This window comes from Salvelinus namaycush, chromosome 10, assembly GCF_016432855.1.
Source record: "Salvelinus namaycush isolate Seneca chromosome 10, SaNama_1.0, whole genome shotgun sequence".
Lineage (NCBI taxonomy): Eukaryota > Metazoa > Chordata > Actinopteri > Salmoniformes > Salmonidae > Salvelinus > Salvelinus namaycush.
Window position 1 is genome coordinate 41,304,469 of NC_052316.1, and position 20,681 is coordinate 41,325,149.

The 20,681-nt window shown below is 45.4% G+C and overlaps 1 protein-coding gene across 1 annotated transcript in view; it reads right to left on the reverse strand.

Annotated features, from left to right (window-relative positions):
• Nucleotides 1-20,681, reverse strand: part of LOC120054348 (low-density lipoprotein receptor-related protein 8-like) — a 338,426-nt gene that overhangs the window by 61,582 nt on the left and 256,163 nt on the right. Inside the window, exons 7-9 of the mRNA XM_039001759.1 lie at nucleotides 18,979-19,101; nucleotides 14,234-14,353; nucleotides 12,027-12,152 (exon numbers count right to left, since the gene is read on the reverse strand). Of these exons, the coding sequence (XP_038857687.1) occupies nucleotides 12,027-12,152; nucleotides 14,234-14,353; nucleotides 18,979-19,101 (369 nt within the window). The remainder of the gene's footprint in view (nucleotides 1-12,026; nucleotides 12,153-14,233; nucleotides 14,354-18,978; nucleotides 19,102-20,681) is intronic.

Sequence of the window (20,681 nt, forward strand, 5' to 3'; positions counted from 1 at the left end):
AGACACAACAGATATACAATATGAGAACATTTCAATGCTGAAAACATTGAAACAGTCAGAGGAAAGCATTACTACACAGGACCAGCTCGTCTCTGAGAGAAAGCACACACAGAATACAACAATTAGAACATTTCAATGATTAAACACTGGTAGAGATAGATGAAACATCGGTAGAGACAGATGAAACATTGGTAGAGATAGATGAAACATTGGTAGAGATAGATTAAAGACGGGTAAAGATAGATGAAACATTGGTAGAGATAGATGAAACACTGGTAAAGATAGATGAAACATTGCTAGAGATAGATGAAACACTAGTAAAGATATATGAAACATTGGTAGAGATAGATGAAACACTGGTAAAGATAGATTAAACATTGCTAGAGATAGATTAAACACTGGTAAAGATAGATGACACATTGCTAGAGATAGATGAAACACTGGTAAAGATAGATGAAACATTGCTAGAGATAGATGAAACATTGGTAAAGATAGATGAAACATTGGTAGAGATAGATGAAACATTGGTAAAGATAGATGAAACATTGGTAGAGATAGATGAAACATTGGTAAAGATAGATGAAACCTTTGTAGAGATAAATGAAACATTGGTAAAGATAGATGAAACATTGCTAGAGATAGATGAAACATTGGTAGATAGATGAAACGTTGGTAGAGATAGATGAAACCTTTGTAGAGATAGATGAAACATTGGTAGAGGTAGATGAAACCTTTGTAGAGATAGATGAAACATTGGTAGAGATAGATGAAACGTTGGTAGAGATAGATGAAAGCTTTGTAGAGAAAATGAAACATTGGTAGAGATAGATGAAACATTGGTAGAGATAGATGAAACACGGGTAGAGATAGATGAAACATTGATAGAGATAGATGAAACATTGGTAGAGATAGATGAAACACTGGTAGAGATAGATGAAACATTGATAGAGATAGATGAAACATTGGTAGAGTTAGATGAAACACTGGTAGAGATAGATGAAACATTGGTAGAGATAGATGAAACATTGGTAGAGATAGATGAAACATTGCTAGAGATAGATGAAACATTGGTAAAGATAGATGAAACATTGGTAGAGATAGATGAAACATTGGTAAAGATAGATGAAACATTGGTAGAGATAGATGAAACATTGGTAAAGATAGATGAAACCTTTGTAGAGATAAATGAAACATTGGTAAAGATAGATGAAACATTGGTAGATAGATGAAACGTTGGTAGAGATAGATGAAACCTTTGTAGAGATAGATGAAACATTGGTAAAGATAGATGAAACATTGGTAGAGGTAGATGAAACCTTTGTAGAGTTAGATGAAACACTGGTAGAGATAGATGAAACATTGGTAGAGATAGATGAAACATTGGTAGAGATAGATGAAACATTGCTAAGCATGAAAAAACTTTTCTGATGATGTGAAATCAAGGAAATATCTTTCACGTTCTTATAAGAGTTTAAACAGTTTGGAAGGTCAAATCAAATTAAAATCAAATGTTTTTATTTGTCACATGCTTCGTAAACAACCGGTTTAGACTAGCATATACAAATGGACAAACAGTGTTCATGATAAGATAAAATACTAGCCAATAATTCACAGGTGTGTGCAATATTTTAAATAATTTCCTTCTAACAGCGTTACAATTTCCTTCCCACAAAGGACAAAGGTTAGTTCAGCAGAATATTTCACAACTCTTTCAGTAATGACTTTAGAGATTTAGACGCCACTTCCTTGTTCCTGTTTGATTGACAATGACAGGGCTCTAACGTCTCCTCAACACCTCTCCTTCTGTCCAGTCTCCGTTTGTCTTGTAATAAAAACAGAATCTGTGGTCAATGAATCATGCTGTTCTATTCCTGCTACTGCAGATACGCAAAGCTCTTTCTCAGTGATTTTGTGTGTACGTCATCTACACAAGGCACATTTCTCAACAGAGTGAAAGAGAATGACTCAAAATTCCCATAAGGAACACACACACACGCACGCACGCACGCACGCACGCACGCACGCACGCACGCACGCACGCACGCACACACACACACACACACACACACACACACACACACACACACACACACACACACACACACACACACACACACACACACACACGCACACGCACACTAAATAAAAAAAATGCATACACTTAGATGCGTGGAATGAAACCTACTCCCCAAACCTCCACCTCCATTATCCTCTAACTGACCTCTATTTATCTTTCATTTGGCGTTCCATCTCTAATAGCTGCTCTGTCATCACACACACACACACACACACACACACACACACACACACACACACACACACACACACACACACACACACACACACACACACACGTCGTGGGACCGTACATGAATAGGAATAGTTCTCAAGGAGAGTGCAGAGTAGACCTCTCACTCATTGCCACACAGCAATCTCTCTCTTCTCTCTGACCCTCTCTCTTCTCTCTGACCCTCTCTCTCCTCTCTGACCCTCTCTCTTCTCTCTGACCCTCTCTCTTCTCTCTGACCCTCTCTCTCCTCTCTGACCCTCTCTCTCCTCTCTGACCCTCTCTCTCCTCTCTGACCCTCTCTCTCCTCTCTGACCCTCTCTCTTATTACCCTTCCATGAGTAGTTCTCAACCTCACAGAATCACCATCTCAAGTAGCTCTGTTCTGTAGCTCTGTTCTGTTCCCTGGCCAAGATGGGGTTTGTACAATGCTTCATGAGAGAGTGAGAGGGAGAGGGAGGGATAGAGAGAGAGGATGAGTAGGAGATAGAAAGAGGAGAGAAAAAGAGGAGAGAGACAGAGAGAGAAACTGAGTGAGTGAGAAAGATAAATGGAGAGAGAGAGAGAGAGAGATAGAAGGGAGGGAAAGAAAGACTGGCAGCTTCATTAAATATTACCCGCAAAACACCAGTCTCAACATCAACAGTGAAGAGGCGACTCCGGGATGCTGGCCTTCTAGGCAGAGTAGCAAAGAAAAAGCCATATCTCAGACTGGCCAATAAAAAGAAAAGATTTAGATGGGCAAAAGAATACAGACACTGGACAGAGGAACTCTGCTTAGAAGGCCAGCATCCCGGAGTCGCCTCTTCACTGTTGACGTCGAGACTGGTGTTTTGCGGGTAATATTTAATGAAGCTGCCAGTTGAGGACTTGTGAGGTGTCTGTTTCTCAAACTAGACACTCTAATGTACTTGTCCTCTTACTCAGTTGTGCACCGGGGCCTCCCACTCCTCTTCCTATTCTGGTTAGAGCCAGTTTGCGCTGTTCTGTGAAGGGAGTAGTACACAGCGTTGTACGAAATCTTCAGTTCTTGGCAATTTTGAGCCTGTAATCGAACCCACAATTGCTGATGCTCCAGATACTCAACTAGTCTAAAGAAGGCCAGTTTTATTGCCTCTTTAATCATGACAACAGTTTTCAGGTGTGCTAACATACTTGCTAAAGGGTTTTCTAATGATCCATTAGCCTTTTAAAATGATAAACTTGGATTAGCTAACACAACGTGCCATTGGAACACAGGAGTGATGGTTGCTGATAATGGGCCTCTGTACGCCTATGTAGATATTCCATTAAAAATCTGCCGTTTCCAGCTACAATAGTCATTTACAACATTAACAATGTCTACACTGTATTTCTGATCAATTTGATGTTATTTTAAATGGACAAAGAATGAGCTTTTCTTTCAAAAACAAGGACATTTCTAAGTGACCCCAAACTTTTGAACAGTAGTGTACCATATATTTTAGATTTTAGATTCTTCAAAGTAGCCACCCTTTGCCTTGATGAAAGCGTTGCATACACTGAGTGTACAAAACATTAGGAACACCTTCCTAATAATGAGTTGCACTCCCCCTTCCCTTTTGCCCTCAGAACAGCCTCAATTGTCAGGGCATGGACTCTACAAGGTGTCGAAAGCGTTCCACAGGAATGCTGGATCATGTTGACTCCAACGCTTCCCACAGTTGTGTCAAGTTGGCTGGATGTCCTTTGGGTGGTGGACCATTATTGATACACACAGGAAACTGCTGAGCGTGAAAAATCCAGCAGCACTGCTGTTTTTGACACAAACCGGTGCGCCTGGCACCTACTACCATACCCCATTCAAAGGCACTTCAATCTTTTGTCTTGCCCATTCACCCTCTGAATGGCACAGATACAAAATCCATGTCTGAATTGTCTCAAGGTTTACAAATACATCTTTAACCTGTCTCCTCTCCTTCATCTACACTGATTGAAGTGGATTTAACAAGTGACATCAATAAGGGATCATTGCTTTCACCTGTATTCCTTCGTCAGTCTATGTCATGGAAAGAGTTCTTCATGTTTTGTACACTCAGTGGTTCTTCCTTTTTAAAGTTCAGAGTTTATGCTGCGACCGTTAGTGGTAGATGGTGGCATTCTGTCATTGCACCACACTATTACAAGAGGGAGTTAGAACGCTCATCTATCGGTAGTCTGAACTGTAGCAATTAATGGAGGCGTTTTCAGTCTGAGAGTCTCTCTTATGGCACTAGAGTCCTGCATCAGGCAACAACAAAAACTGTTGGTGGTCCTGGAGTTGAGAGAGAACTTGGGTAAATAAAATGCGGGAATTTCACTTGACATGTGGATTGACGAATTTCCGAAAAATATGCACGGTGGGCTTTCGGTTTCCTCTCCCTCTAAAAACATAAATAAATCATTCTAAATATCAAACTGGCTTTATTTACAAATTAGTAAGAATGTTTCCCTCCATGTTCAAGAATGGACTTTTTCCCTTTATTCAGATTACAATTGCTCACTTTTGGTTATTTGAAATGAAATCATCTCCAAAATATCGTTATTTATTAAACAAAGTGATTATTATTATTATTAACCCTGCATTCTAATTATATAAAAGCCCCTTAGATTTTCTCACAGATCCTAATGAAAAATGCCCCATAGATATTAATTTAGAATCCTCCAATCCTCTAAATGTAATTATTGGAGGAGAGTCATGTCATTGGCGGAAAGTCAAGCGGTACTGGCGGAGTTGAAGGAGGAACGAGAGTCAGGCGGTACTGGCGGAGTTGAAGGAGGAACGAGAGTCAGGCGGTACTGGCGGAGTTGAAGGAGGAACGAGAGTCAGGCGGTACTGGCGGAGTTGAAGGAGGAACGAGAGTCAGGCGGTACTGGCGGAGTTGAAGGAGGAACGAGATGGGAGTCACAATCCAGTCAAACATGGAGATAATTATTTCAACTACACTAAAGTTGCAACAAGTTCGATCGGGTTCAAATCAGGAGACCTACATGTAGAGATAAAAAAATATTTATAGATATACTGTAGGCCTACCGTAGGCGACATGAGTCTCACTAGTGTTGAGTAATGTGTTGTTAAAAGTGTTGTAGGTCATATTTATTTATTTTTATTTAACCTTTATTTTACTACATAAAGGTCTACTTACTCTGCTGGCGTCTTGACCCAGTTTATGCCCTCATTTACAATGCAAACCATAACGAATTACTATGGGAATAAATGGAAGAGGCAAGTGGAAGGGGGAAAAAGTAAGGAACTTCTCTGTCGGCCCTGGAGAACTTTTGAAAACATGTCTATATAATATAATGCCTTAATGAGCCTTTCCATAAGTCCACTCAAGTTTCTTCAACTGTCTTCTGACTGTGATTAGAGCGATGTTGATTGCCTTTGCCGATCGCTCATCATCTTCAACCATCAGTGAGTCCATCATACCGAGTCCACCAAATGCATTGTTTTAAGTACTCTAAACCAGATTTGCCCCAACAAAAAAATGCATACATCTCTACAAATATATCCATGTATTATTAACCCTGCATTATAATTGTAATGCAGATGTTTAGTTCGTTATGGATCATTAACAAATTATTATGGGAATAAATATCACTGAATGACATGTTGTCAACTATTTCAGCACTGTTTCACGCTGCTCTGAGACAAGCATGGGGACTGGTATTATTTTCACTGAATCTCCGTTTGGGTATTGGTTAGCCTACAATTAGGGGGTGGAAATGTTAGGATTATTTTAGGATTATTTTGCTCTTAGTACAGTAGCCTACTCCCGACCGGTCATGTTGTACAGCGCCATATTTTCCTAACGGAAACCCTAAGGGTTTTCATTTTTCTTGGAATAGAAACACCATAATATTAATCAAATTAATGAAGCTACATTTCTTAAAATCAATCCCATATACTATGTCCTTACAAAAAAAGGTCTTAAATTATCTAGTACAGCCAATATTAAAAAAGTAAAATGCTTCTCAAAGATGCCCTCTGGTGGTCAAACTGCCACTAACTCGCAACAATGGCTGACACTTAAATAATGTGCCATAGAATTCTGCGGCAACCCGCAAGGTGTGCTGCAGTGCGACGCAACTTTTAAAGGAAGAACCACCGAGATATAAGCTGAGAGAGACTAATGGAGTCTTATCTCCCTCCCTCCTCATCCCGTACAAAATCAAGACAAAGCCGGGCAACTTGTCACGATCGTCATAATAATTGGACCAAAGCGCAGCGTGATCTGGGTTCCACATCTTTTTATTACTAGGTGAAACTCACAGCAAAACAAAACAAAAAATAGCAAAACGAAACGTGAAGCTGCTACAGTGCTCACAGGCAACTATACATAGTCAAGATCCCACAAAGCACAAAGGGGAAATGGCTGCCTAAATATGATCCCCAATCAGAGACAACGACAAACAGCTGCCTCTGATTGGGAACCATACCTGGCCAACATAGAAACATAATCACCTAGATGACCCACCCTAGTCACACCCCGCTCTAACCAACATAGAGAATAAAAAGCTCTCTATGTTCAGGGCGTGACACAACTTGTCCCATCAAGCCAGGGCGTTCTGAGTTGGCTCCATGTATCGAACCACGGCACGCGCACGCACACGCACACGCACACACACACCTGCACGCGCCACACCTAGATGAGTTTCTCAGTCCTAGGCCGCCATGGGACACTGCACAGGGAGCAAATATTTTCATTTTCACTGCGAGTCAGGATTCAATCATTTTCCCTGTCTCCTGGATTTGTACCAATCAATTTCAGCCGCTCTCCCACTAGGGACGGGAGAAAAAGACAGACAGAGAGAGACAGAGACACAGAGAGAGAGAGTGACAGAGAGAGAGACCAAGAGAGATAAGAGAGAGGAGAGAAGAGAGAGAGAGAAAGAAAGAGAGAGAGAAGACAGAGAATGAGTGGTAGCATACATAGGGAGGGAGAGACAAACAGATAGAGAGCGAATGGTAGAGAAATAGACAAATAGTTGATAGACAGAGGGAAAATAGATAAATAGTTGATAGACAGAGGGAAAGAAAGAGAGAGCGAGAGAGAGAGAGGATGAGAGAGAGAGATGGAGAGAGGAAGAGAGAGAGAGTGAGAGAGGAAGCAAGATAGATAGAGAGAGGAAGAGAGAGAGAGGATGAGAGAGAGAGAGAGAGAGAGAGAGAGAGAGAGAGAGAGATGGAGAGAGAGAGAGAAAGATATGTCCTACTTCCACTGTCAACACAGCCCCTAGCCCCTCATTCAGGACCGGTGACATCATCAAATAGCGCCATTCTACAGAGTAGTTGCTCTCTCTTCACTGTGTTAAAGCAGAGTCAGACCCCTCCACTCTGACAACAGTCTGTGTGTGTGTGTGTGTGTGTGTGTGTGTGTGTGTGTGTGTGTGTGTGTGTGTGTGTGTGTGTGTGTGTGTGTGTGTGTGAGCGTGTGGGTGTGCACGTGCATGCATGTGTGATGACAGGACAGACACCATGCATTTAAATCTTCCATAACTCAGCCCTGCATTGTCAGCCAATTAAGATACGCTTTGAAAGGCCAGACAGATATGCAGCCAGGCCTGAGGAATCGATTTGACGTACAGTACAGCTAGTTACTGTTATGTAAAAAAACGTTTTAAACACAGAGGGTGACTGTAATTTTGAAAAAAAAAGGAATATTCTGAGTTGTTAGTCGACAGAAGATCAAAGTAGGTGTATTCTCTCTGGGATCGTTAACGTGGCCTGGGAGAATATAGATGTCTGCCAGCAGCTGGAGACAACAAGGCTGATACATTCCCTGATTCAGTGAGACTACAATCAACTTTAAGAAGTGTAGTCTGTCATACTCATGAGAAAACACCACTCTTTCTATTCTCTACTAAATCCACGAGACAAATCTGTGCAGAATGTTCCTGTCTTGTCAAACCAAAGTCACCATGTCATACTGAAACTCCATCCAATACAGGCAACTATACTCAGATTACATGTTTATTACATTAGATCCATGTCAGACTACGACTTCAGAGAGCGCTGAATGTTTAAGCCCATCCATCCCTGGTCGTGTGATGATCCTAGACTCTGTCCTAGTCTCTGTCCTAGTCTCTGTCCTAGTCTCTGTCCTAGTCTCTGTCCTAGACTCCGTCCTAGAATCTGTCCTAGTCTCTGTCCTAGTCTCTGTCCTAGTCTCTGTCCTAGTCTCTGTCCTAGACTCCGTCCTAGAATCTGTCCTAGTCTCTGTCCTAGTCTCTGTCCTAGTGTCCGTCCTAGTCTCTGTCCTAGACTCTGTCCTAGACTCTGTCCTAGTGTCTGTTCTAGTCTCTGTCCTAGTGTCCGTCCTAGAATCTGTCCTAGTGTCCGTCCAAGACTCTGTCCTAGTGTCAGTCCTAGATTATGTCCTAGTGTCTGTTCTAGTCTCTGTCCTAGACTCTGTCCTAGACTCTGTCCTAGTGTCCGTCCATGACTCTGTTCTAGTGTCCATCCTAGATTCTGTCCTAGACTATGACCTAGTGTCCATCCAAGACTCTGTCCTAGACTCTGTCCTAGTGTCCGTCCTAGATTCTGTCCTAGAATCTGTCCTAGTGTCCGTCCAAGACTCTGTTCTAGACTCTGTTCTAGTGTCTGTTCTAGACTATGTTCTAGTGTCTGTTCTAGTATCTGTTCTAGTGTCTGTCCTAGTGTCTGTCCTAGTGTCCGTCCAAGACTCTGTCCTAGACTCTGTTCTAGTGTCTGTTCTAGACTCTGTCCTAGTGTCTGTCCTAGTGTCTGTCCTAGTCTCTGTTCTAGACTCTGTCCTAGTGTCTGTCCTAGACTCTGTTCTAGATTCTGTCCTAGAGAGGTGCGGGGGGGGGGCTGCCTTAATCGACATCAACGTCTTCGGCGCCCGGGAAACAGGGGGTTAACTGCCTTGTTCAGGGGCAGAACAACAGATTTTTACCTTGTCAGCTCGGGGATTCGATCCAGCAACCTTCCGCTTACTGGCACAACACTCCAACCACTAGGCTACCTGCCTCTAACCACTAGGCTACCTGCCTCTAACCACTAGGCTACCTGCCTCTAACCACTAGGCTACCTGCCTCTAACCACTAGGCTACCTGCCTCTAACCACTAGGCTACCTGCCTCCAACCACTAGGCTACCTGCCTCCAACCACTAGGCTACCTGCCTCTAACCACTAGGCTACCTGCCTCTAACCACTAGGCTACCTGCCTCTAACCACTAGGCTACCTGCTTCTAACCACTAGGCTACCTGCCTCTAACCACTAGGCTACCTGCCTCTAACCACTAGGCTACCTGCCTCCAACCACTAGGCTACCTGCCTCTAACCACTAGGCTACCTGCCTCTAACCACTAGGCTACCTGCCTCTAACCACTAGGCTACCTGCCTCTAACCACTAGGCTACCTGCCTCTAACCACTAGGCTACCTGCCGCCCCATTGCTGCCTGTCTTTTAACAATTGCTGGGAAGGAGACTGGGAACTGTTAAATATTTATATCGGGAGAGGGAGGGAGGGAGAAACAGTAAAAATGGGGACTGAGGAGAAAAACACAGAGATGCAGACAGATAGGCAAGGAGAGGGAAAGAGGAGGACCAAGAGGAGGACACAGAGGAGGACAAAGAGGAGGACAAAGAGGAGGACACAGAGAAGGACCAAGAGGAGGACACAGAGGAGGACAAAGAGGAGGACCAAGAGGAGGACACAGAGGAGGACACAGAGGAGGACCAAGAGGAGGACACAGAAAGAACAAAGAGAAGGACCAAGAGGAGGACACAGAGGAGGACACAGAGGAGGACCAAGAGGAGGACACAGAGGAGGACAAAGAGGAGGACCAAGAGGAGGACACAGAGGAGGACACAGAGGAAGACACAGAGGAAAATGTTCCTTTGTGTATGCACAAAGGAAAATGGTGAGAGCCAATCAGTTAGTCATTTAACTGTTAGTGAGTCATTTAACTGTTAGTGAGTCATTTAACGGTTAGTGAGTCATTTAACTGTTAGTGAGTCATTTCACTGTTAGTGAGTGATATGGCACCCATGGTAAACACAATAAAACATTTAGTGTGGTGAAATGACTTGTGGAATCAACTTGCTACATTGCATGGTAATACTTGGGCTTATAGCGATGAACGTAACATGATGCCACCAACCTGGGAGTTGTGCTTTTAATTAGCTTCTACACCGTTCACATTAACTAGAAAGGCACATGGGAGACTCCTGTCTACATTATTATGCGTGGCACTGTAGCTACAATTAAAACTAGTAAAACTCTTCAGAAAGTATGTCAAATGAGTATTCTTCTAACGCTTTCTCCGTCCTGCCTCCAAGGGCTTTCTCCATCCTGCCTCCAAGGGCTTTCTCCATCCTGCCTCCAAGGGCTTTCTCCATCCTGCCTCCAAGGGCTTTCTCCATCCTGCCTCCAAGGGCTTTCTCCATCCTGCCTCCAAGGGCTTTCTCCATCCTGCCTCCAAGGGCTTTCTCCATCCTGCCTCCAAGGGCTTTCCAAGTTAAGACAATATTCAGACATGGTCAGTGACAGTAGAAAGTAGCCCTCTAATCTCTGTGTGATTGGATGAAGGGTAATAATGGTATTGCATTCCCTGAACATCACAAATAAAGCCTTCGGTTTCCAGCTCAGTGTGATCTACTTAACGACATCATCGCTTCAGCTGTCAGCCCCTGTTGTAGAGCGAAGTGAACCCAACAAATCTACCGCAGTGGAATGTGAGTGTGATTGTGTTGTCTGTAAATCTGTGTGAGTGTGTGCATCGTTGTGAATGTATGAGGTTGTGTGTCTGTTGATGTGTATGTCTGTGAATGTATGAGGTTGTGTGAGAGTGTGTGTGGAGGTTCATTAAATCCACATCACCTCAGCATCACATAGCAGGCGCCTCTGCATCTCTGCCTCCTTCTTCCCAAGCTCCAGAGTAAATCACCACTGCAGAAATAAGAATGGTATGTCTCTGTCTTTCTGTGCTGCAATCAACAATACGGACTGACGCGCCCAACAGAACACAGCGCTCACTCACTTCAATAACCAAGGAGCTATTCTAATAACACACACCCTCCCCTCCGCTCTAATAATACACGGCCCAGCTTTCTGACAGCGTGTATGCTCTCTCTAACAGTCACAAAGACGTGCCTTCTCAGACGGGAAGTAATCAATGTCGTTTTTCACGCCACTTAGAGCAAAGCCGAGCCAGTTCCTTTAAGCCAGTTCCTTTAAGCCAGTTCCTTTAAGCCAGTTCCTTTAAGCCTGTTCCTTTAAGCCTCCTCATTATCGCGTCAGTTTGCCCTGTAATGATCTAACATAAGAATGATGATGCTAACCAAAAACACTGTCTTTCTCTACACAGTCAGAGATAAGTCCTAGGCCCCCAAGTTAAGACCAGTGTCATTATTTCTATTCATGCCCAGGCTGGAGTGTTTACCGTGGGTCACGGAGAAGGACAATACCTGGCTGTGTCCAACAGCACCCTGCCAGGCAAGGTGGACATGTTTTTCTTTTCATTACCTCCCTGAGAAGCAGAAGGTAAATATTTGCGTTACAGACCTCAGACCTGTGCCGTGCTAGACCTGCATACAAACAACCACCATTCATAGCGGACGGCCTGAGAATAGACTGTGGTGTTGCTGGGTTGCAGTGTGTGTGTGTGTGTGTGTGTGTGTGTGTGTGTGTGTGTGTGTGTGTGTGTGTGTGTGTGTGTGTGTGTGTGTGTCTCTTCTGTGGTTGCCAGGGACATAACGGGTTGCCTCTCTTACCCACGGCCTTGCAGGTCTTGGTGCTGGGGTCCATCTCATAGCCCTGATAACATTCACACTTGTAGTCTCCTTTGTAGTTGATGCAGATCTGGCTGCAGGAGTCAGGCTGTTGACACTCATCTATGTCTGGGGAGAGACGTCACAAATCCATCAGTAACACAGGACACACTCTGTCTCCACTCAGACAGGAGAACAAGGGGATGGGAAGTACGTAGACATATCTCTAAGTACTGGTCAGAAAAGAGAGAGTAGAAGAGGTGAAGGGAATGTGGAAGAGATAGAGAGTGTAATCATTGGTCATGTTGTAATGGCTGAAAGGAACGGGGTTTCCGTTAGGAAAATGTGTTCCGCCCGGACATTTGACCGGCAGCATTTTAATTTACTGCACATTTGAGCAATTTACCAAACCCATATGCACTGGGTGCGTAACCTGATCAGGGCGTCCACCCACGCTGCTCAGAATGACAGAAATCACATGTAGATTATGGTCATTCATATTAACAGAACAAGTCGAGGATGAAATGATGTGTGGTACTTACTGAATTCTGATGCACACTTTGAAGATTTTAGAATAACTACCCACATTTACTTTTCCTCAGCCAACAAGACGAGTAACGAACAGTAAAATCACTAGCTTACAGAATGTCAATCCCCCATAGCAGAAAAGTTGACCTATTCTATTGGTCAGCTTGGCGAGAAAAAAATGGCCAATTCTGAACAGTCTGGGACAGTTTGTGGATGATAGATTCCAAATTCATACAACCAGTAGGCCTAGGCTAAATAAATAAAATACATTAAGATGAAACAGATAAGAAAGTTTAGCTTAAAATGTTGATAAACTATTATTATATACATTATAAGCGATGCACACAAGGCAGTAGGCAAGAATGTTCCTTCCATAATGAAATCAGCGGGAAAACACTGTTGACAAAAGTGCACCGCACAAGCAAGTGGCTTCATGTGACAGAGATGAAAATATCAATTATACATTTCGAAATAAGGGAGATTTAACAACTAGCATGGGTTGCTAATATGACATGGATTGTGCCTTTGGCTACAGGACAACGAGAGAAAGTTTATATAAAATAATTGCCCTCCACGGATATGGTCTGATTTTGGCTAGGCTACTTTGAAGCAAGGTAAGACATGCCTCAAAATATGTAGTAAAATGTTCAGGTTTCAAACAATGAAGTATATGTTTTCAAAATGCATACTGCCTCCAGCTCACTGCAAAGTATTATGTGACATGTTGATAAAGCCTGCTTTCTGTTGCCTACGCATCTGCTGTTTGAGTAGCTCTCGCGTTGTCTGACAGATTTTCCACTCAAAGGCTCTGTATGCATGTGATAAGATACATTACCAATATACTGTACACATGCGCCAATTAAATTCCATTCAATTACGCAAATTAACCTAAAGACCGATAAGCATGACCAGTCAAACGTATTTCCATCGACTGGTATTGTCATCAATGAAGAGGCTAAAACGTATTTCCATAGACTGGTATTGTCATCAATGAAGAGGCTAAAACGTATTTCCATAGACTGGTATTGTCATCAATGAAGAGGCTAAAACGTATTTTTTCACAATGTTTTATTTTCTTCTCCTGGACATTTGGCCGGTGCCAATTTTATTCATCAGGCTTTTCAAAAAAAAATTATCGGCCAAAAGCTGGCTATTACTGGCTAACGGAAACCCTGAATGGGAATGAGAGCCATTTTGTTGTGTTGAAGTAAGGTTTTAGATTGGGTCTTGTACCTTCACATATCTTGTCTGAGAAGGACAGGTTGTCTGGTACTCTACCTTCACAGGTCTTGTCTGAGAGGGACAGGTTGTCTGGTACTCTACCTTCACAGGTCTTGTATGAAAGGGACAGGTTGTCTGGTACTCTACCTTCACAGGTCTTGTCTGAGAGGGACAGGTTGTCTGGTACTCTACCTTCACAGGTCTTGTATGAAAGGGACAGGTTGTCTGGTACTCTACCTTCACAGGTCTTGTCTGAGAGGGACAGGTTGTCTGGTACTCTACCTTCACAGGTCTTGTATGAGAGGGACAGGTTGTCTGGTACTCTACCTTCACAGGTCTTGTCTGAGAGGGACAGGTTGTCTGGTACTCTACCTTCACAGGTCTTGTATGAGAGGGACAGGTTGTCTGCTACTCTACCTTCACAGGTCTTGTCTGAGAGGGACAGGTTTCTGGTACTCTACCTTCACAGGTCTTCTTGTCCATTAGTTGGTATCCAGAGGGACAGTCACACGCATAGCCAATCCTCCTGTCTCTGCAGATGTGAGAGCAGCCTCCATTTTTGTCTGCACACTCATTCACACCTAGAGAGAGAGGGAGGGAAAGAGAGAGTGAGGGAGGGGGATACAGAGAGAGAGACAGAGGGGGAGAGAGAGAGAGATAGATAGAGAGGGAGAGAGAGAGATAGAGAGAGAGAGAGGGAGAGAGAGTGAGAGGGGAGAGAGAGAGAGAGGGAGAGAGATAGATAGAGAGAGCGAGGGAGAGAGAGAGAGGGAGAGAGACAGAGAGAGAGAGAGGGAGAGAGAGAGAGAGAGAGCGAGAGAGAGAGAGGGAGATAGAGAGGGAGAGAGAGCGAGAGAGACAGAGAGAGAGAGAGAGAGAGAGAGAGGTTGAGAGAAAGAAAGAGAGACAGGGTGAGAGAAAGAAAGAGAGACAGAGAGAGAGAGGGGGAGAGAGAGAGAGAGGGAGAGAGAGAGAGAGGGAGAGAGAGACCAAGGGAGAGAGAGAGAGAGGGAGAGAGAGAGAGAGAGAGAGAGAGAGAGAGAGAGAGAGAGAGAGAGAGAGAGAGAGAGAGAGAGAGAGGGATGGATGGAAGGAGCAATAGAGGGAGGGAAGGGAGTTAAACATCAATAAAACAACCAATATATTGGTGTGTGTGTGTACCTGGGGAGACTCTAGGGGAATATGTAGCTATCAGACACCTGGAACCAGTCCAGAATGCACTGGGGCTCAAGAGGGGGCAGCTATTCGTCAGGTCCACCTGTCTAATCTGATTTCCTCAGAGGAGCAGCCCTCCTTCCCTTGTCCATCCATCCATCCCTCCTCCTCCCCATATCCCGCTCCTTTCTCCCCTTATCCCTCCCTTCCTCCCTCCCTCCATCCCTCCTCCTCCCCATATCCCGCTCCTTTCTCCCCTTATCCCTCCCTCCTTTCTCCCCCCCCTCCCTCCATCCATCCCTCCTCCCCATATCCCGCTCCTTTCTCCCCTTATCCCCCCCTCCCTCCATCCATCCCTCCTCCTCCCCATATCCCTCTCCTTTCTCCCCTTATCCCTCCCTCCCTTCCTCCCTCCCTCCTCCTCCCAATATCCCTCTCCTTTCTCCCCTTATCCCTCCCTCCCTCCCTCCCTCCCTCCATCCCTCCTCCTCCCCATATCCCTCTCCTTTCTCCCCCCCTCCCTCCATCCATCCCTCCTCCTCCCCATATCCCTCTCCTTTCTCCCCCCTCCCTCCATCCATCCCTCCTCCTCCCCATATCCCTCTCCTTTCTCCCCTTATCCCTCCATCCCTCCTCCTCCCCATATCCCTCTCCTTTCTCCCCCCTCCCTCCATCCATCCCTCCTCCTCCCAATATCCCTCTCCTTTCTCCCCTTATCCCCCCCTCCCTCCATCCATCCCTCCTCCTCCCAATATCCCTCTCCTTTCTCCCCTTATCCCTCCCTCCCTCCATCCCTCCTCCTCCCAATATCCCTCTCCTTTCTCCCCTTATCCCTCCCTCCCTCCATCCCTCCTCCTCCCCATATCCCTCTCCTTTCTCCCCCCTCCCTCCATCCATCCCTCCTCCTCCCCATATCCCTCTCCTTTCTCCCCTTATCCCCCCCTCCCTCCATCCATCCCTCCTCCCCCCCATATCCCTCTCCTTTCTCCCCTTATCCCTCCCTCCATCCCTCCTCCTCCCCATATCCCTCTCCTTTCTCCCCTTATCCCTCCCTCCATCCCTCCTCCTCCCCATATCCCTCTCCTTTCTCCCCTTATCCCTCCCTCCATCCCTCCTCCTCCCCATATCCCTCTCCTTTCTCTCCCCCTCCCTCCATCCATCCCTCCTCCTCCCCATATCCCTCTTCTTTCTCCCCCCTCCCTCCATCCATCCCTCCTCCTCCCCATATCCCTCTCCTTTCTCCCCTTATCCCCCCCTCCCTCCATCCATCCCTCCTCCCCCCCATATCCCTCTCCTTTCTCCCCTTATCCCTCCCTCCATCCCTCCTCCTCCCCATATCCCTCTCCTTTCTCCCCTTATCCCCCCTCCCTCCATCCATCCCTCCTCCCCCCATATCCCTCTCCTTTCTCCCCTTATCCCTCCCTCCATCCCTCCTCCTCCCCATATCCCTCTCCTTTCTCTCCCCCTCCCTCCATCCATCCCTCCTCCTCCCCATATCCCTCTCCTTTCTCTCCCCCTCCCTCCCTCCATCCCTCCTCCTCCCCATATCCCTCTCCTTTCTCTCCCCCTCCCTCCATCCATCCCTCCTCCCCCCCATATCCCTCTCCTTTCTCCCCTTATCCCTCCCTCCCTCCCTCCATCCCTCCTCCTCCCCATATCCCGCTCCTTTCTCCCCTTATCCCTCCCTCCCTCCCTCCATCCCTCCTCCTCCCCATATCCCTCTCCTTTCTCCCCTTATCCCTCCCTCCCTCCCTCCATCCCTCCTCCTCCCAATATCCCTCTCCTTTCTCCCCCCTCCCTCCATCCATCCCTCCTCCTCCTCCTCCCCATATCCCTCTCCTTTCTCCCCTTATCCCCCCCTCCCTCCATCCATCCCTCCTCCCCCCATATCCCTCTCCTTTCTCCCCTTATCCCTCCCTCCCTCCATCCATCCCTCCTCCCCCCCATATCCCTCTCCTTTCTCCCCTTATCCCTCCCTCCCTCCCTCCCTCCCTCCCTCCCTCCCTCCCTCCCTCCCTCCCTCCCTCCCTCCCTCCCTCCTCCTCCCCATATCCCGCTCCTTTCTCCCCTTATCCCTCCCTCCATCCCTCCCTCCCTCTATGAGAGATCATCTGATTATCGAGGTAAAACTGCACACCTCAGTGTTGACACCTCAGTGTAACCTTTCAGTTACTGACCCAACGCTCCAACCACTAGGCTACCTTCCGCTTACTGGCACAACACTCTAACCACTAGGCTACCTGCCTCTAACCACTAGGCTACCTGCCTCTAACCACTAGGCTGCCTGCCTCTAACCACTAGGCTACCTGCCTCTAACCACTAGGCTACCTGCCTCTAACCACTAGGCTACCTGCCTCTAACCACTAGGCTACCTGCCTCTAACCACTAGGCTACCTGCCTCTAACCACTAGGCTACCTGCCTCTAACCACTAGGCTACCTGCCTCTAACCTCTTGGCTACCTGCCGCCCCATTGCTGCCTGTCTTTTAACAATTGCTGGGAAGGAGACTGGGAACTGTTATATATTTATATCGGGAGAGGGAGGGAGGGAGAAACAGTAAAAATGGGGACTGAGGAGAAAAACACAGAGATGCAGACAGATAGGCAAGGAGAGGGAAAGAGGAGGACCAAGAGGAGGACACAGAGGAGGACAAAGAGGAGGACAAAGAGGAGGACACAGAGAAGGACCAAGAGGAGGACACAGAGGAGGACCAAGAGGAGGACACAAAGGAGTATAGAGGAGGACAAAGAGGAGGACCAAGAGGAGGACACAGAGGAGGACACAGAGAAGGACCAAGAGGAGGACACAGAGGAGGACACAAAGGAGTATAGAGGAGGACAAAGAGGAGGACGCAGAGTAGAACACAGAGGAGGACACAGCGGGGGACACAGAGGAAGAAAGAGAAGGACACAGAGGAGTATAGAGGAGGACACAGAGGAGGACAAAGAGGAGGACGCAGAGGAGGACACACAGATGCAGAGAAAGAGGAGTATAGAGAGGAGGACACACAGATGCAGAGAAAGAGGAGTATAGAGAGGAGGACACACAGATGCAGAGAAAGAGGAGTATAGAGGAAGAGAGAGAGATACAAAAGTAACAGCCATATGGAAGTTCCTGAGTTACTCACTTACCTACCTCTCCCTCTCTCTCTCTCTCTCTCTACCTCTCTCTCTACCTACCTCTCTCTCTACCTCTCTCTCTACCTCTACCTCTCTCTCGCTCTACCTCTCTCTCGCTCTATCTCTCTCTCTACCTTTCTCTCTACCTCTCTCTCTCTACCTCTCTCTCTCTACATCTCTCTCGCTCTACCTCTCTCTCTCTACTCTCTACCTCTCTCTCTCTCTACCTCTCTCTCTCGCTCTACCTCTCTCTCTCTCTCCCTCTACCTCTCTCTCTCTACCTCTCTCTCTCGCTCTACCTCTCTCTCTCTCTCTACCTCTCTCTCTACCCCTCCCTCCCTCCCTCCCTCTATGAGAGATCATCTGATTATCGAGGTAAAACTGCACACCTCAGTGTTGATGAGAATAGACTGAGTAAATCTAAATGTACCTGTTGCAGAGAACGCTGCAGTATAATTACAGACACAGACAGAAACACACACAAATGCATGAGAAACACAGAGCTAGAGGTTCCGGAGCATTCCACTGTGAGGTCCATGACTATAGAGCTCTAAATTGTAATTCTCTATGGTGGGGAGCTAATCTATATGGTGCCTTATGGGTAGTGTAGTCAGAACACGTTTCCTAACCATGAACACTCGAGGGAAGAGTTGGTCTTTGATGGGAGAGAGAGAGCTGAGAGTTGTTCTGATGTACTCTCCATTGATGAAATAAAGCTCTGATTACTAGCACAGTGGCCATCTGCATGATAAGTGGATGTTAATAAGTGTGTGTGTGTGTGTGTGTGTGTGTGTGTGTGTGTGTGTGTGTGTGTGTGTGTGTGTGTGTGTGTGTGTGTGTGTGTGTGTGTGTGTGTACATTTATTAGTGTACAGTGTGTGTGTATGAGTTTGTTTATGCATGTGTGTGTGTGTGTGTGCGTCTTTATCTCACCACACTCCTTCATAGGTTCATCTGACCAGTCCTTGCAGTCTTTGACGGCATCACACACCTTGCTGCTGTCGATACACTGTCCATTCTTGCACATGAACTTCCTGGGGCCATCACACTTAGTGACTGGGAAAGAGAGAGGGTAGAAAAATACAATGATCATTACCTTGCAACAAGTGTATGATTTCCAATGCATATCACCACTACTCTGATTCCTCGGACCAGATAGCATCAAATACGCTGGTTCCCAGACACCTCCGTCCAGCGTTATCAGCTTGTGGGCAATAAGTAACAATGATACAACATAGGGTGTACTGTAATACATCCTGCTACTACACTGTACTGTAATACATCCTGCTACTACACTGTACTGTAATACATCCTGATACTACACTGTACTGTAATACATCCTGATACTACACTGTACTGTAATACATCCGGATACTACACTGTACTGTAATACATCCTGCTACTACACTGTACTGTAATACATCCTGATACTACACTGTACTGTAATACATCCTACTACTACACTGTACTGTAATACATCCTGATATACCACTGTACTGTAATACATCCTGATACTACACTGTACTGTAATACATCCTGCTACTACACTGTACTGTAATACATCCTGCTACTACAATGTACTGTAATACATCCTGCTACTACAATGTACTGTAATACATCCTGATACTACACTGTACTGTAATACATCCTGATACTACACTGTACTGTAATACATCCTGCTACTACACTGTACTGTAATACATCCTGCTACTACACTGTACTGTAATACATCCTGCTACTACACTGTACTGTAATACATCCTGATACTACACTGTACTGTAATACATCCTGATACTACACTGTACTGTAATACATCCGGATACTACACTGTACTGTAATACATCCTGCTACTACACTGTACTGTAATACATCCTGATACTACACTGTACTGTAATACATCCTACTACTACACTGTACTGTAATACATCCTGATATACCACTGTACTGTAATACATCCTGATACTACACTGTACTGTAATACATCCTGATATACCACTGTACTGTAATACATCCTGCTACTACACTGTACTGTAATACATCCTGCTACTACACTGTACTGTAATACATCCTGCTACTACACTGTACTGTAATACATCCTGCTACTACACTGTACTGTAATACATCCTGATATACCACTGTACTGTAATACATCCTGCTACTACACTGTACTGTAATACATCCTGCTACTACACTGTACTGTAATACATCCTGCTACTACACTGTACTGTAATACATCCTGCTACTACAATGTACTGTAATACATCCTGATACTACACTGTACTGTAATACATCCGGATACTACACTGTACTGTAATACATCCTGCTACTACACTGTACTGTAATACATCCTGATACTACACTGTACTGTAATACATCCTACTACTACACTGTACTGTAATACATCCTGATATACCACTGTACTGTAATACATCCTGATACTACACTGTACTGTAATACATCCTGATATACCACTGTACTGTAATACATCCTGCTACTACACTGTACTGTAATACATCCTGCTACTACACTGTACTGTAATACATCCTGCTACTACACTGTACTGTAATACATCCTGATACTACACTGTACTGTAATACATCCTGATACTACACTGTACTGTAATACATCCTGCTACT